Source organism: Harmonia axyridis, chromosome 7 (assembly GCF_914767665.1).
Source record: "Harmonia axyridis chromosome 7, icHarAxyr1.1, whole genome shotgun sequence".
NCBI lineage: Eukaryota > Metazoa > Arthropoda > Insecta > Coleoptera > Coccinellidae > Harmonia > Harmonia axyridis.
The window spans coordinates 26957650-26973916 of NC_059507.1; the positions used below are offsets into that span (position 1 = coordinate 26957650).

At 32.9% G+C, this 16267-nt stretch overlaps 2 protein-coding genes across 3 annotated transcripts in view; one reads left to right on the forward strand and one right to left on the reverse strand.

The window, feature by feature from the left end:
• Positions 1-16267, forward strand: part of LOC123684688 (RWD domain-containing protein 2A) — a 33654-nt gene continuing 17387 nt past the window's right edge. Inside the window, exon 1 of one of the 2 annotated variants that reach the window (XM_045624056.1) lies at positions 1-161. The gene's annotated coding sequence lies outside the window, so the exon portion shown is untranslated. Of the gene's footprint in view, positions 162-542; positions 676-16267 lie in introns of those variants that run through there. The other variant, XM_045624057.1, reaches the window with a different exon arrangement.
• LOC123684687 overlaps positions 288-16267 on the reverse strand; it is a 36560-nt gene continuing 20580 nt past the window's right edge. The window contains exons 12-22 of the mRNA XM_045624054.1: positions 13238-13806; positions 12944-13186; positions 10854-11011; positions 8321-8573; positions 6382-6821; positions 5109-5313; positions 4433-4606; positions 4274-4384; positions 2707-2930; positions 2388-2635; positions 288-720 (exon numbers count right to left, since the gene is read on the reverse strand). Of these exons, the coding sequence (XP_045480010.1) occupies positions 405-720; positions 2388-2635; positions 2707-2930; positions 4274-4384; positions 4433-4606; positions 5109-5313; positions 6382-6821; positions 8321-8573; positions 10854-11011; positions 12944-13186; positions 13238-13806 (2941 nt within the window). The 3' untranslated portion in view covers positions 288-404. The remainder of the gene's footprint in view (positions 721-2387; positions 2636-2706; positions 2931-4273; positions 4385-4432; positions 4607-5108; positions 5314-6381; positions 6822-8320; positions 8574-10853; positions 11012-12943; positions 13187-13237; positions 13807-16267) is intronic.

Here is a 16267-nt window from a genome sequence, read left to right on the forward strand (position 1 = left end):
AAAATAACAAAAGTTTTGCATTTTTTTACTTATTATGAAATAACCTCTCTTTCAGAGAATGTCATTCATTAGGTTAAAAAGGTGTATGAATTATGAAATCATTGAGTTTGAACCAGTTTTACTGTTCATGTATATTTTCTTATTAGTTTCGATATTTCAAGGTAAGTGATATTATTTCGAAATTCATTCCCATAAGACGCTTTTATTATCACCTCTTGACCTATCATAACAAGAAAATGGAATCCTTAAACTTGAAAAAATATGTATAAGTATCTATAAACACGAAATTGATAACTCTTATTTTATTGAATACATTATATAAATTCTTTATAAAATTAAACACATAGGTAGACAAGACATTATAAAAATGAGAACAACTGAACCAACAAACCAGTTTGTTTACATCATAATCTTTCTACAATACTACCTTTGAATTGCGCTTGCAAGATTTTCAATTCATCTTGAGTGTTGATCATAACAAAGTGTTTTTTGCCCAGTGTGAACTGTTTGAAGTTTTGTATATCATTTGAGCTTGGTATTGTGATTTCCTCTCTGAAACCTGATACTCCCACATACTTGTATATGGTTAATGTTTCATTTGATGGACCAAGAACAAAAAAGAATAGTTCACCACTTGGAAGTATACTGAACTCTGCTTTTACTTGGTTGTTAGAGGTAATTTTTTGCCATTGTTCAAAGTTACCGGTTGATTTCGAGTATCTGAGGAAAAGAAATAAAATTAATCTCATTGAATAATTAACTCATTTACTATGTGCAATGATTAAATTTCTAGATGAAAAGGTATCTCATGAATAGCATTTGTATAGAAAAAATGTATTTTTTGTGGGAGCTTTTTCATCTTCGATTTCAATTTATTCCAGTATAAAATGTGTTTTGAACAGATACATCGCATGCTGTGATACCAAATATAACTGCTTATGTTATAATGTAGGTATTATAAGTTTGCCTAACTGAAATGTTAATTATAATTGGGTAAACTAATGATCCTTTTCTGGCTGTTTGAGGTTTGAATAATTACTTGGATCTTAATTGAAAGTTTCCTAATATATAAATGGTGTTGTATAGAAACCATTATGAAACAAATTCAAAGATGTCATGTATTCTTGAACTTTTTATATGTGTTTACCACATTTTATGTTTAGATGATTTTTACTTCAAGAATAAAAATGCCCCCGAACCTCTATTCACAAAATATCTCCACTTTTGAAAGCCAATATAATGATTACTTGCATCATAATATCTTGCAAAATCATTTCGCATTTTATATATTAGCATATGGATCTCATATACAGGGTGTTTCCTAAACATGCGGCAAAAATTCAGGGGGTTGTTCCTTGGACTATTTTAAGCATGTTTTGTCCTTGGATGATTTTTGAAAAACCTCTTTGTTTCGAAGATACAGGGCGAACAACATTTTTCATATTTTTAAAATTAATAATAGTTTAAATAAAAATGCGTACCGCACTGTGTTTACTAAGTAGGTACAATTTATTTTTAAATTTGTTTAACAACATTCCAATTACTAAAAACGGCCAGTTTTTTGACTAAAAATTGATAAGTGCAGATGGTAAAGGAATACAGATTAAACACGGTTTTCATTTGAATTCGTTTTGTGATGTATTAGCAATTAACATTTTATCCTGGTGATACTGGTGTTTTTGAAAGGGTTCGGCAGTCAATGAGGAGAAGATTGGATGCTTGTATGCTGGCTAGAGGTGGTCATTTTCAACAGTTTTTGTAGGTTGAGTTGAATTTTCATGTAATTTTTCATAATAAAATGTTATTATCTGAAATTTTGTTTGCCCTATATCTTCGAAACAAATAGGTTTTTCAAAAATCATCAAAGGACAAAATATTCTTAGAATAGTCCAAGGAACAACCCCCTGAATTTTTGCCGCATGTTTAGGAAACACCCTGTATAAGAAAGGCACATAAGATATTCAGATTGAATGCACTAAAAACCTGTTAGTAAACATTATTATGTTATGTTGATGGCTATCGAACAAATTATTTCAAACCTAAAACTATTTTTCTCGATGTCAGAAAACAGAATAGTTATTTATGATTTAATATAATATACTAAACAAAAATATTCAGGTGTTTTGCAGCAGCCCTAGTTTTTTAGATGATTTTTCAATATTCAATCAATTGTCACAAGTTTGATTTATTAGGTATATTCTATAAAAAATATTTTCTCCTGGATGTAACACTTCTAATATCACTGAGTATATTTTAAGTCAAGGTTTCGTACTTATATTGAAAACAGGATCTGATAGAATAAAACTGAAAGTTATGTTGTTTCGAACATCACACAAATATGATTTGTAAATAGCATCAGGATGTCAAAATATATTTGTCATACTTACCTTAAGATATCAATATGCCCTTGTTGTATACCGCCTCTATAAACAATACTCAAATAGTGATATCCCCTGTATGTGATCGCAGAAATACTTTTAGGTGGTGGGTCTGAAAAATACAAAACTTGGCGAATCCCAAATTGCGATTCGTGCAAACACCATATTTCTACTCCAGCTTGGGATGTTCTGACATTTTCTTCGTTAATATTCAGAAGAATCAGGAAGGTTATTCCATCTATGTTTAGTACTTCACTCTGAAAATGATTCGTGAGTAGGAATACACAATGTATTGAAATAAACCATGTTGAGTTGTTAATAAAGATACCTGAATGTATTGTCCGGAAGGTAAAGGCTGCAATAACTTCATATGGCCAAGATTGAATTCACAGAATATATGTGGAGATTTATGACTTTCGTAAATGACTAGAATGCAGTAAGCACCTTCAATCTGTACAGGAGTTATTTGGCGAATACCATTAGAAATTATACTTCCATATTCGATCAGATTATTCAAGTTTTCTACTCTCATAAATTGACCTTTGAATAAACCTAAAAGATATTGAAAATAATTTATGACGTGGCAATTAGACAAAATGAATATCTTTCAACAAATATTTACCAAAATTCAATAATTATTGATACATTATCCAACTACCTATATGTGTATGGATACATAATAAAAGTGGTTCGTAAATAAGGGGCAATGATACTGAACGCTTCGGATTGTCCTACACCAATTTTCGCTAGTGACCACACAGGTCTAAAAAATTACATTGTAAATATGTATAGGATATTTAATGTATAAGAAGGAGAAACCTATCCACGCATAGATTGGCGACTCTCACAATTTTATGGAGCATTGTTTTCGGCGCTTTCTGTTGTCCTGGGGTGAAGCTCGAGAAGGATTGGCTTTGGAAATGAAAATATTTGATCCTGAGAGAATATCATTAAGGAGGTTCACTACGACCTAATGGTCTAATGTGCCCCCCATCAGAGCTATTCTCTTCATAACGTGATCTAAAGCTCGCCTTTCAGTTCCAGAGCTCTAATGAACTCCAGTATCTGGGATGGCTTCAAGGAGGCTAATTCCTCACTTCTACAAGTTTTGTGTCCAAAGCAGATTTTGCGTTGGCCATTGATGGCGAGGCATTCCGTCACCAGGTGGTACTGAGTTTATTCCTCGTCCCCACAGAATTTTCTGTTAGATCCATTCTCATGTGGTGTTTCCTAAGGCGACAATGCCCTGTGAGAAGGTGTAGTATATTTTTCCTAAAATCCAGATACTTGTAGTATCAAGGATCGAAGAAACTTCTTGGAGTGATCCAAACGAAGAAGATTCCGCCAAATTGTTTCTCTTTCGCTTTTTTTCCTTCTCCTGAAACTCTTTCTTGTAGGTACATTTGTCTACGCCAAAGAAAGGTTCCGGGCCAATGAAAGAGGTTTGTGCTCCTTTTCTGACAAGTGTGTTGACCTCTTCATACCCTCTAATTCCCGACTGGCTGGAACCCAGACTACAAAGACCTTGTTATTCTTGCCAATTTTATTGAGTTTTCTTCGGCATTCCGATAACATATCAGAATCGATGATATGTGAGCTCAGTGCTTCGAATGCACCCTATTCCCAGGATAGGATAGGATAGGAGATTATCTCTTTACTGTAGCTTTGGCTATATTATGGTTGATCCTTTGATCACACCTGCCTGCTACAAAATATAAAAAAATAAAAGTAGGGAATTAGAATTTGATGGTGACTCTCAGATTCAAATCTCGAGACAAATGTCAATTATTTTATTCCACGCGTTGAAAAGTTAATGATAGAGATGTATCCAGGTTTTTAAAAACACCTCAATTACAATGTAGTCTGTAGAAATAGAATCTGGATTTACATATTACCTTGGGAACTTTGCTCTTCTGTGGGATATTCAAAATACAAAAATTGTTGTCTATCCAAAGAAAAAGCCAGAATTTTCATCAGTGGGTGTTTAATTTTAACATCCAAGTTAACTGAAAAAAAATGTTTTACATTCTGATATTAACAAATTTTCGAAATACCTGATTTCTGGAATTTGTTGAGGTCTTGATCCCAGTAATAGTAATATAGGTAATAAGAATCATTGATGTAGTCGAAGAAGATCAGTGTTGGATTATCACAGCACGAATTTATAACAAACTGTGGATTTTCAATTTTCTGAAGTTCTTTATAAGACTGTAGATAGAAGGCTTGAACTGAAAGGTGATATTGAAAATTATTAGAAATTTTTATTTTATACTTACTAATGTATTTGATGTACTTATTTATAATGGAACTGTTCATATAGAGCTGCTGATACAAGGTGTTTCAAAAAAGCAATTGAAAATTTATATGTAAAAAAGCGATTTGTCGAAAATATGTTTATTAATTATGGAATTATCCTATTTGTAAATTTATATATTTAATGATGTCGTCCAAATGTTTACCATCGCGTTCACGACAATCTAACTAAAATTTTCAATGCCCCCTTGGCAAGTATGCTGTGATGGCGTTCATGACGAATATATTGTTTTAACTTAGCGAGGAAGTTTAGGTAATGGTCGATTTGTGATTTAATCAGGTTTCAAAGATATTGAAACTCCTTAAAGTAAACATTTTCATGATTCTTGTGATAATACAAATTCCGAATGAACCAAATTTTAGGTAGGAATATTAGATAAAGGTATGTCTGAATTTAATAATTTTGAAAAGTATCACCTTCCAAGTTTCTGTTGATGCGTACAGTTGTGTTTAGAAGTTTAGCATATTTTTCCATAAGATTCGTTTTTTCCAAGTCTTTCAGATTTGACAAGAAAGCTTCCATGTCTAAATGTCTGAAGGGTTTCCGCAGGTTGATATTTTGCGTGTGAATGTCATTGTTGAAGTGCATTGGAGATTTCAAAATGATGTCGCCACTGCCACTCTGAAAAATAAATTTTTATTATCTTCCAGGCAATATACAGGGCGAGCCTCTGACTTGTACATATATTGTAACAGTCGATTCTTGAAGTCAAAAGAAACATTTTTTCCCTCAACCTTTCTTCAGATTCGACCTGGCTCAAAAGATTAAATCATTTTGAATTTTCCTTATGAGCTATACTACCCCTGAAAACCTGCCGATTGAAGATTTTCCAGGCGTAAAATATCCAAATTCAACCTTGGAAATGAGCTACTATGTAGGGAATTTATCGATTCCCTCAAAAATATTCGAACTAAAATGCTAAAAACAGAAGAACTCGGTGTAAAAACTTGGAATGATCAAAGCCACACCCCTAAGGGATCCGTAGAAAGGCTTTGCTACTGGACAAATGGAAAATGGCCTGAATGCCCATAAAACTCGGCATTTCAGGACGAATAATTCAATTGAATTAAGACCAGTCTACGAGAAACTACATCTACAACATATGTGCAACACTTGCACCGACAACGAGAAGATTCAAGATTTTCACATCTGTTCCCGAGACCGACGAAAAAGTATGCAGCAAATAACAAACTAGTTTCAAATGCAAAATCGTATTAATTTTCCATATGTTGAATTCGAAAGCGAAGATAGTAATGTTTTTCTTTTTTCTATCCCTCTTTCAATGAGGGTAATAGGGATTTCTGTTCATATTGATTGGGCTTCCATGTGTTATTTATTATACAGGCGGCTTAGTAAAGGCGGTTTGGAGATTTTTATTACAGGAAATGTTGGCAAATGCAGCGGATCGGAACAACCTTCCATTGTTTTTAAGATACAGGGATGAAAGATGAAAAGGCGGCAGCAAACTAGGCTGAATTGCCGCCCCTCAAATAGTGCCTGAACGGTCGCTTCATTGTTTCACCCCTAACGCCGGTCCTGGTTGAAATATATGTACAAGTCAAAGACTATAAATAGATGTAATGTTTCAATTTGTTTTTTTTTTTTTTTTGGTTTGTAAGGAATGCGCCAGAAATAGGGCCTCATCAATTTTTGAACAGGCCACCATTTCTCACATATTCATAGATTTACCTGGTCTTCCAACAGATCTGACATTTGCATGTCATTCAAGAAACCCTTCAATTTCACATTCCGAAATTTCATCAGCTCCATCGGCCGGAGTTCGAAAGTTTTCACTCCAGTTACCCTTTGCGGCACGGATTTCAGCATAATGGTTTCATTAGTGAACATTTCTCCGTTCAGAGAACCCAAAAGTCCGAGAGCCTTGTCGAAGTGTACATTGTCCTGCAAGATTTTCCGTTTTTCAACGACAAATGTGCCCTTCTTCAGTACAGCGTTCTGCATCCATCTCAAAACATCGACATCCTGTATAGTTGTGTTCTGCTTCAGTTCAATGTTTTTTGCGATGAGCGTATTTAGGGATTTGGTGCCTGTCACGACGTTTTCTCCGTCGTATCTCATCAGGTCCATTTCCAAGGAGTAATTGTTCACACTGAATTCTCCTTGCAGATCTGCAAAATGGGTAATAGATAAAATTCGGTTTTCATAAAAATTATTTCAAGTTGATGTAAAGGTCGATTCATATTACCCGACACTTCAGACACCAAGCAAATCGTTTACGACAAATATCATTTGATGCGTTTCATACAGGGGCGGATCCAGACGATGTTTCAGGGGGGGGTAGCATAGAAAGTCACGACTCATATAAGTTAGCAAAATAGCGGAAATTTTTGTTGGTACTTACTGAGTCGAGTGTTTTTTTAAAGAAAGATGGATTTTAGTAAGTCATATATTCAGTTTCCAAAATTTTTGTAGGACAAAAACAAGTTCAACAAAAATTTCACATATTTCATAAATATATGTAAATTTATTTCATAAGAAAACTCAGGCGCAAGAAAGTATAAGGTGTGGTTAGAAGAAAACCATTATTTTTGCATAAAAACAAGGCTTCAGTTACCATAGTTAGAATGATCCAATTTGGGTCAAATATGCGCTGTTTCGTTGGATAACTACAGTTCAAAGTTAACAGTTGTGTGTTTGGGAAACAGCTCTTCGTAGATAATTCCCTGCCAATCTCACTGAACAAACAGCAAAACCGTCCTGTCCGTTTCCGAAGGCTGACCGCGTTTCGACCACGACCGTTTTTGCTTGACGTTGTCATAAACGTTGCACTTTTCATCTTTTTTTGTCTTTAACTAAGAAAAACTATAAAATATAGCGTATTTTCTTTTTGCTAGTGTCCATATTTGTGATGCGCTCAAACTTAACTAAGTCAACTCATCACAAAACGGTAAGAATGTTTTTGTAGTGCAAAATCTCATCTTTACAACGCCATATAGTGAAACCCGATTGGACTTGTACATACAACGCGAGATACAGATAACTAAAACCATCTATTAGAAAAGTAATGGATTCTTTTTTACTACACCTATTAAATTAAATAAAAACATATGATCAAATTTTAAAAACTTAATAACAAATTCTAGTCTCCTATTTTTTTGACTAGCGTATTTTTGTTTAATATTTTCAACATCAAGATTGCTGCAAATGGTTCTATGTATATGCATTAATACCAATACATTCAACCTGTCTTCAACCATTCTAGATCGTATCCAATCTTTCACCCTTTTGAGTGCCCACGCATAAAAAAGGTATGAAGATATATCAGAAAGTGAAGGTTTTGGTATAATGTAATAAATAGGGTATGCGTTTTTAAGGCTGGTTCAAATGTTTCCGTTAAAATATTAACTCTAACTCTAAAATATACGCTGCACGTTGCACATACATTCATTCTAAAATTTCAGGCAAATAATACCAGGCCGAAAATAACTTCAGAATGCAAATTTCTGAAGCAAATTACGTATCACACCCAAAGGCAGAGTGTTTTTTCGATTAATTAAAAATATCTTATCACTTGCAACTCTACAGAGTTGAATACATCATTCTATAGGTTTTTGTCGATTGGTAGTTTAAAGGGGTATTTCCACAAAAACAAAGAATCTCATCTTACCATCAACTACAATGTTCTCGAAGTACGCAATCTCCTCGAATAATTGATCCATATCTTGGAGAAGGACGGTTCTTGGCAATTCTTTAATTTTCAATCCGTTAACCGCCCCATTCATAGCCACTTCGGGGCATATCAGGTTGTTAGAGAATAGGACATTGTCTGCAAAGTATAATCCTCCCGTAATTGCCTGGTCTTTAGTCTTGCTGAAATATTCTTTCTCTAGAATGTCCAGATTGACACCATCTACGGTACCCTGAAAATAACAAGAGTATTTTTTCACTAGAATTTGCTAATGTAATAAATTGACAATAATAGCAAATAAAACACGATGAACATACATAAGAGTAAAAACGTATAAAGAACTGAGCTTATTTCAACTACCCAATTTCTAACCTGCAACGTCTGTCATCGGTCAGCTAGTTTATATATCGGGTGTCCCAAACTCGATGGTCTATTAGACGTTTCTGGAAAACTAATCATAATTTTGAGCTGAAAATTCGCATATTGGGGTTTGAGACAATGATCTTTTTCTCTAAAATATTTTCAGATCTCTACAACTTCCGGTTATACCGGAAACAGACTACTACTTCCTTATTTCAAATGGCACACCCAGTATATTATTGCATCATTAGATAGCTTTTTTGATGGCAATTTCGGCAGTATGCCATACCTTGGGTAAAAATTCAACGGTTCATGAGTTATTGGGATTCTTATGAAGAAAAAGGTGGCGATGAGGACACATCTTTTTGAATATTTCAGCAGAAAAAGCCTTTTTCGAAAAAAAATTGTTTTGTTTCGTTTACGCAAATACGTAGTATTACAAGACTGTTATCGGCTTGGACCAAAAATGTACAGGGTGTTTATAAGAGGATCATGAACTTGGACAACTCAAATTCATCAAAACTCAATATTTTCAAATTAGAACCTATATTTTTTAATATTTCAGTCGATTCTACGTACAAAAATAGTGGAGGTTACTTCAGCAAACCCTATACCTAAAATGAATACTTCAAGAGTTATCGGGGAAGATTTTCAAATGAGGAAAAACCGCTATTTATAACTGTGGGAATAACTGTCTGTTACTTCCGTAAAACATAGAAAGAAAATAAAATTCGATGTTTCCATAACTAAATTTGACATATCAAGAATTGTAATGAATTATTCGTAATTGAAAATTGTATTGGTTTATGGATTTCTCAACAATACCAACGAAAAATTAATTAAAATTCATGAAATGGAAAATTTAGTTATCCAAAGATCGAATTTTATTTTCTTTCTGTGTTTTACAGAAGTAACAGACAGTTATTCCCACAGTTATAAATAGCGGTTTTTCCTCATTTGAAAATCTTTCCCGATAACTCTTGAAGTATTCATTTTAGGTATAGGGTTTGCTGAAGTAACCCCCACTATTTTTGTAAGTAGAATCGACTGAAATATTAAAAAATATAGGTTCTAATTTGAAAATATTGAGTTTTGATGAATTTGAGTTGTCCAAGTTCATGATCCTCTTATAAACACCCTGTACATTTTTGGTCCAAGCCGATAACAGTCTTGTAATACTACGTATTTGCGTAAACGAAACAAAACAATTTTTTTTCGAAAAAGGCTTTTTCTGCTGAAATATTCAAAAAGATGTGTCCTCATCGCCACCTTTTTCTTCATAAGAATCCCAATAACTCATGAACCGTTGAATTTTTACCCAAGGTATGGCATACTGCCGAAATTGCCATCAAAAAAGCTATCTAATGATGCAATAATATACTGGGTGTGCCATTTGAAATAAGGAAGTAGTAGTCTGTTTCCGGTATAACCGGACATTGTAGAGATCTGAAAATATTTTAGGGAGAAAGATCATTGTCTCAAACCCCAATATGCAAATTTTCAGCTCAAAATTATGATTAGTTTTCCAGAAACGTCTAATAGGCCATCGAGTTTGGGACACCCGATATACCTACGTAGATGTTTCTCATCAAATCAAACAATTTTTTCATTATTCATTATAATTGATTTTAAAGTTCTTTATTGCGGTAAGTGCTTTTTTATCATTTTTTTAGAATGGAATGAATTTCTTATTAAAAAATATATGCATCATGTACCTTCCGAACAGAATTTTTTTTTTATGAATTTTTACATGAAAATATTACACAAAAACTCTTGTCGAAGACTGAAAATGTCCTCTCTATAAAATTGAAAATAAGGACGTAAAAACGTATTTTGAATTCCTTCATGTGATGAGACTAAACTTGAAAGGTGGTGGGATCTCGAAAGCGCTGTAAGAAAAGAAATAGTTAAAATTTGGCAGATCACGAAAGATTAAAACTCCTCTCGAAGCGCCTGATATCACATCACTGCTTTCCTCGTTTTTTCAAATTCATTTTAGTTTTACAATAAAATGGTTCTTTCAAGTTATGAACTTCATTGTAAATGTCTTTTGTCTTAATAGATTCCATTCGAGAAAAAAATGATCTTAACATAAGAGTTTCCAATTCAATATTTCGGTACTCACTAGAAAATTAAAATATACTTAACTTACTTTAACTGTGACGTTACTTCGATATGTTATTTTTTTAAATGATACATCTTGAACAATGGACACTTCCCTGTTTTTGAACCAAACGTTTTCATATATGGATTCGAATGTCTCATTCAGGATTTTGCGAATTTGGGGACCTTTAACAAAAACAGCAGTTCCTGCAAACATACAAAATCGTTAATTATGATTGAAAAGAGATTCACATATAACTTAAAATATATTGATACAAATAATTTCAATGAAGTTTTCAAATGACAATGATTTTTTGCTATATTTCACATCATCTTTTATTGAAGTGAATTTCCAAGAAGAGGTTTATGCGATAATAGAAAATAAATATTCCGTAATAAATAATTATCGATAAAGATAATATATACAGGGTGTTCCTAAATTGAACGTACAAACCAAAAGGGGAGATTCCTTAAGTGAGTTTAAGAAAAAAAGTCCCATAAACATGGGGTCGCAAACGTTTCGTTTTCGAGATACAGAGTGTTGAAGTTTGAATTTTTTTAAAGTTTTTTTCTCATAGTATCTACACTTCACAAGATATTCAACTGAAATTTGGCATAGATATTACATTTGAGAGTTCTCACCACGTGACATGGCAATTTCGATAGAAGATCTACAGGGTGATATTTTTTCTGGAACACTGCCACCTGTTCTTCAGCAGAACTTTTTTTTGGTGAGCAACTGTTAATTTGAAAAAATGTAAAAAGAAGCTTTGTTCTTATACTAAACTTTTCGGTTTTTTGTAGTTTTGTCGTATCTACCAACGATTACGAGAAAAAATATTTTGAACGATTCTCTCGAAATTCTCGTAACTATGATAGGAAGGCCAGTTTGTAATCTGTGGTGAATGAATTCAGTGCCAGTTTTGACACATCAAATTATTATTATGAGACGAAGAACAGAAGCTTGTATAAGAGTTGGGGGAGGACATTTTCAACATTTGCTGTAGTTCAGTCCTTTGCGGTTACTTAGTTTTCTTGTTATGATTTTTTTTTTTTAGTTTTACGTTTCTTGTTGTAATACATTTTTTGTGTTGATTATACGAGTTTATCGAATCTTTATGAATCATCGCTACAGATCAGGAAAATTTCCATAAAAACTGACACTGAATTCATTCACCACAGCTTACAAAGTGGCCTTCCTATCATAATTTGGATTTTCACGAGAATTTCGAGAGAATCGTTCGAAATATTTTTTCTCGAAATCGTTGGTAGATACGACAAAACTACAAAAAACCGAAAAGTTTAGTATAAGAACAAAGCTTCTTTTTACATTTTTTCAAATTAACAGTTGCTCACCAAAAAAAAGTTCTGCTGAAGAACAGGTGGCAGTGTTCCAGAAAAAATATCACCCTGTAGATCTTCTATCGAAATTGCCATGTCACGTGGTGAGAACTCTCAAATGTAATATCAATGCCAAATTTCAGTTGAATATCTTGTGAATTGTAGATACTATGAGAAAAAAAACTTGAAAAAAATTCAAACTTCAACACTCTGTATCTCGAAAACGAAACGTTTGCGACCCCATGTTTATGGGACTTTTTTTTCTTAAACTCACTTAAGGAATCTCCCCTTTTCGTTTGTACGTTCAATTTAGGAACACCCTGTATATTTATCGATAATTATTTATTACATAAATACATAAAAATATATGCCAATGAGTGTGGCAACATGCTCTCTTATTTCGAAATTCGAGAAAATATTCATAAATTCAACTCATGAACTATGGGAGCTAGGACTTAGCGGTAGAAAAATATAGAATTCAGTATAATCGTAGCAATACATCTTTTTTTTATTAATGATAATGATTTCAAATTCCTTTGAATTTTGTTCCGTCGATTTTTTCCCTTCAAAATTCATAGATCATACCTATTATGTATTATTCAGTATTTCATCAAAAAAAGAAATGAAAACACGTCATTGCTGTGATTCCATACATATGCGTCTTTTATTTTTCAGCCTTAGATGAATACCGAAAAATAAATTCACGTTACAAAACAAATTCGTTCCACAAATAAAACCTTGAAAAAAAATTAAATTCGTAGTTTGGATGAATTTAATAGGAACACACATAAAATTTACCATATATTTCCATCTCCTTCTTATCCTCACTCAGATCAGAAAACTTGCACATTCCTGTCATATCGTAGTCGTTCACGCTTTCTTCTAGAAAAACAGTTCCAGTCACTGTCAAGTTGTTCAGGAAAGTTTTGCGATCCAAAAAACTGAGAAAATCTCTGGAATTCGATAGAACAACATTTTCCAGGTCCACTTTTTCTATTTCACCCAGCAATTCTATGTTATTTTCAGAAACCAAATGATTCTCTGAAAAAAAGAATTTCAATTCTAGGAATATTCTGTTGAATGTTTACTGACTGAAAACGACCTTTCCAAAAGTATGTTCTTCATCAAGTTTCACGGTGTCTCTTTCGAATCCTTCTAGATCCATATCTCCCAAGTATCCAGATTCTATAAAGACATTTCCCAAGACGACCAAATCGTCGAAACTGCTCTTATCTGAAACTATCTCTTGGGCGTCTTCTTGAAACTGTGTTCCGAACTTGCTAGCTTCAATGTCATTGCAAGTTTTCAAGAAATGCAAGTTTTCCACGGAGACATTTTCCATTCGGACATCGTTATCTATAGTGAATTTGAGTTTCTGCGTTAACTCCATGTTTGCGACACTAAGGTCCGTAGCTTTGAGGTTCTTGAAAGTTTTGTGACCGGTTACGAGTAAGCTAGAATCACTAGTCACAGTATCTTGGGCCAAGTCTGTGAAATTGTATCCGTTGGTCGTTCCATTGACGTTCGCGGATTCTGACATAAGGAGATTTGCTTCGACGTCGTTGTTAATAACTGTGGTGCCCATTATAACTTGCTCAGTGTTTGGTGTAAGAATGTTGTCCCAACTGGTATTACCTATCAAAGTCATGTTTCCAGTTACCCTAGAATTATAATATTTCTAATCGATTTCAGGAGAAAATTTTGAGAATTGGTAAGCCAGTTAATTTACTGAAAAAACTAAAATAAATGAAAATTAAATAGAAAATAATATTGCTGCAATTACATGTATCTAAAAGCTTCTTCAAGATTGCTCATTTGAAATCATATTCTATCCTGAGAAGTTCGAATATTATTTCTCTAAAACAGTACAGGTTTGGAAAATACATATTCCACAGAACATTCGTCATTGCCTAGTGAAACAGTGCAACAATAAAAACATTTGTGACCTGCGTGATACGATATCGAAATGAGTATTTTCATTCAATGGCGAAGTGGGGATGGTCAGACCAGCGGCCTGCTCTGTCACGGATTGAATATTATTTGAATAGTCCCTCTTCAATCGTGGTATGGGCTGTAAGGCCATAAGGGTTGAAAATAAATATTATTCCATTTTATGCGAGGAATTTATTTGCGAGAATTAATAGCACAAATGAATAATATGAAAGTAAACAATATAACAAAACACGAAAACAAATTCTAAAAATTCAAATTATAAATCAAATAAATTTTATGAAAGTAAGAAATATAATGGAAAACAAAAAAGGCTCAGACCGCCCTTGAGCTTTATTGGAGAATCATGGGAATGAAACGATTGATTATCTCTTATATCTTAAAAATTGAAATGACAGTTCTTTCATTTTTATACCCATATTCTTATTATAATATATATAATACCTGATTTGCAGTTGCATAGTGACACTAGTCTCATTGAAACAAAGACCCACTATTGACATATCACTATCAATATCTTTTATGGAAACCCATATCAATTGATTTAGCTGTTTCTTTCTATTATATATATCTTTATCAACTTCCTTGACGAAAAACATAAAATCTTTAATCATTTGACATTTTCGAATAGCTTCAGATAGGATTTCTCGAGTCTAAACGTTCTCATTTCTTCACTGCATTATAGGGATAATAGTGAAGTCAATAAGCACCTTTTAGGTGAATATTTCTACACCTTCACCTTGAATATAAAGCAAGATGCGAAATATACTCAGTTGTTTCGAAAAAAAATTGTAAATATTCACTAAAAATCGAATTAGAAGTTGTCTGTTCTTGTGACTAGATAATATTCAAATTTTTGTTTTTCTATCATTTATATTAGATCAAACACAGTAATGTTTATATCTGATTCGGAGGACGAAAGCGGACAAAATTATAAAACTACAAGCTTTAAAATTCCGATACGACCCTTTTTTGGCGAAAATACAGCCATTTAAAAAACCTCCTCAAATTTTTTTTATCCCTCAATTGTTTTCATCAGTAGTGTAAATATTGGCGAAGCTGATCCGGGGTTCTTTACATAAAATTTTTGATTTGTTTTGAATATTTTTCCAAAGTTACGGTAATCACGATATTTTCAAAATTCTCAAAATATTAAACCCCATTTTTCGTTTTTCAATAGATTGTTTATTACCTCTACAATTCTCAGTGAAAATCGAAGGATTTCCACCGAAAAAAAGCATCTTCTCTAGAGTCAAAGTTAATCAAATTAATTAATAGGAGATGAATATGCAATTGACAACAAGAATAATAAGATTGTGCAAATTGTTAGAGATGAGCGGTATTTCACGAACTGTGATTTAATCACTGATATCAGACTGTCACAGGTAGTCACGGTTCCGAAAAACGAATATAGAGCGTTACGGGATCACTGTTTGAACATTTCACAGATATTTTCAGGGCGAATCAACGTCCATTGCAATCGTAAATTATGAAGCCAGCCTGATGTTTTTATTGCTTCGGAACCTTTTTCGGCACTTACTTATGCACTCTAGCAACATCAGTTCCGTGCGAACGATTGTTTTCGAAAGCCGGACAAATATTAACAGAACGTCGAAGGAGGCTAACTAATAAAAAAACTCAAATGATTCTCTTCCTCAATTGTAATATGTCGTTGAAGGAGAATTAATAGGAATAATTGTATTTTTTTCTCGAAAAATTTGTCAAATATAGTTAGGAAATTCGATTATTTAGAGAAAAATATTTAGTTTTTTGTTACAGTATTAGCCCCCCTTAACTATTTTGATATATAAAATTATAAAATGAATGTGTTTTGTTTGGAGGTTGATTACTCATCATTATTATTAAATAAATAAATAAACGTCTGAATATATGCATATGGCTTATTATTTGTTATTCGATGTCCTAAAAATCATACCTTTTCATTTAGAGATTTCACAATTCTTTGATTAGCTCAGAAATTCATAGAAAATATCAAATATATTTAGGAAATTTAATTATTCAATAACTGGTTTTACTATATTTCTGTACATTTCTGATTGTTACTTTTTCTGTTTTTCTCTTATTTTATTGGATGCAGTATCAGCCACTTAATAAAATCACGTCACGCTTTAATTTCACTGATATCATAAAGAAACCTTCACGTTTCACAAC